Raw genomic sequence first — 983 nt, forward strand, 5'->3', positions numbered from 1 at the left:
AAGATAGACCATTCGCGCAATCACTGGTTGCAGATCGAACACCCTGTCCTATCGACTTGGTTATGATTTATCCCGTGCTACCAGGGACCTGCCAAGCGTCGATGGGGCTAACAGATCATTAACCTCTTGATCTTTTCCCTATACAGCTTCTTGACATAGTGAGAAATTGTTGAAATTATACGTATCTATTCTACAACAGAACTAAGGGTCAGTATCTGTCGACTTATCATCCTACTCTTACATTCTTCTCACTTTCTCAGCTGAAATCCAGTTCCGTGATGCGTGGTGGCTGGAATTACGCACAGAAGTGGCACAACACATGTACAGCGTGTACTGTAACGCGGTCATCGGCTACCGGGAGGAGTGTGCGATATACGAAGATGTGTGTATTTTATCCAACTACGGCACTGCTGTTGTCCTCGATCTGCGGTCGCCGAGCCTCGGGCAACCTGTGCGAAGCGGTTTCGCTAGACATGCTGAAACACAAATAAACACTGGTTAGATGATTTGTTTATTAAGGTTTTGGGTATCTAACACTTCATCAATCTACCACCCACTCAGTTGGACGATCACATGCGCCCGAGGCTGGCCGAACTCCGATTGTGGGTGTAAAACAGTTCTGAACAAGCAGAAACGGATGAACGTTGACGTCATTTCGTTAATACTTCTGCCTAACGCTCTGTTACCCTTGGGTCGCCATCAAATGACGCATTGTAAGGATGCACCATCAATTAACCTGCGTTGTCATGAAGAGTTTGTTAACTGGGGATGTTTTCACTCATGCTTTCTCGTTCTCCCTAAAATTTATAGGTGGGCGTTTTTCTTAATGTAATAGCAGCGATTTTGGGTGGATTTTACTTGCCCCAACCACAGGGATCTCTAGGAAGATCTCGTTGGAAGATTAACTGTGGATGCGTTCGGTTGAACTACTGGCGTCTGCCACACTCCTAGAATAGAGAGCGGAGACACACTGCAGCACCACA

At 46.2% G+C, this 983-nt stretch overlaps 1 protein-coding gene across 1 annotated transcript; it reads left to right on the forward strand.

Annotated features, from left to right (window-relative positions):
• Positions 1-260: 260 nt before the first annotated feature.
• Positions 261-500, forward strand: T265_16072 (hypothetical protein; the record flags this gene model as incomplete). The annotated part of the gene is made up of 1 exon (XM_009179573.1): positions 261-500. A coding segment is annotated over one exon (213 nt), but the record flags the coding sequence as incomplete, so codon positions are not given.
• Between the last annotated feature and the right edge of the window lie 483 nt (positions 501-983).

This window comes from Opisthorchis viverrini (genome assembly GCF_000715545.1).
Source record: "Opisthorchis viverrini unplaced genomic scaffold opera_v5_4072, whole genome shotgun sequence".
Lineage (NCBI taxonomy): Eukaryota > Metazoa > Platyhelminthes > Trematoda > Opisthorchiida > Opisthorchiidae > Opisthorchis > Opisthorchis viverrini.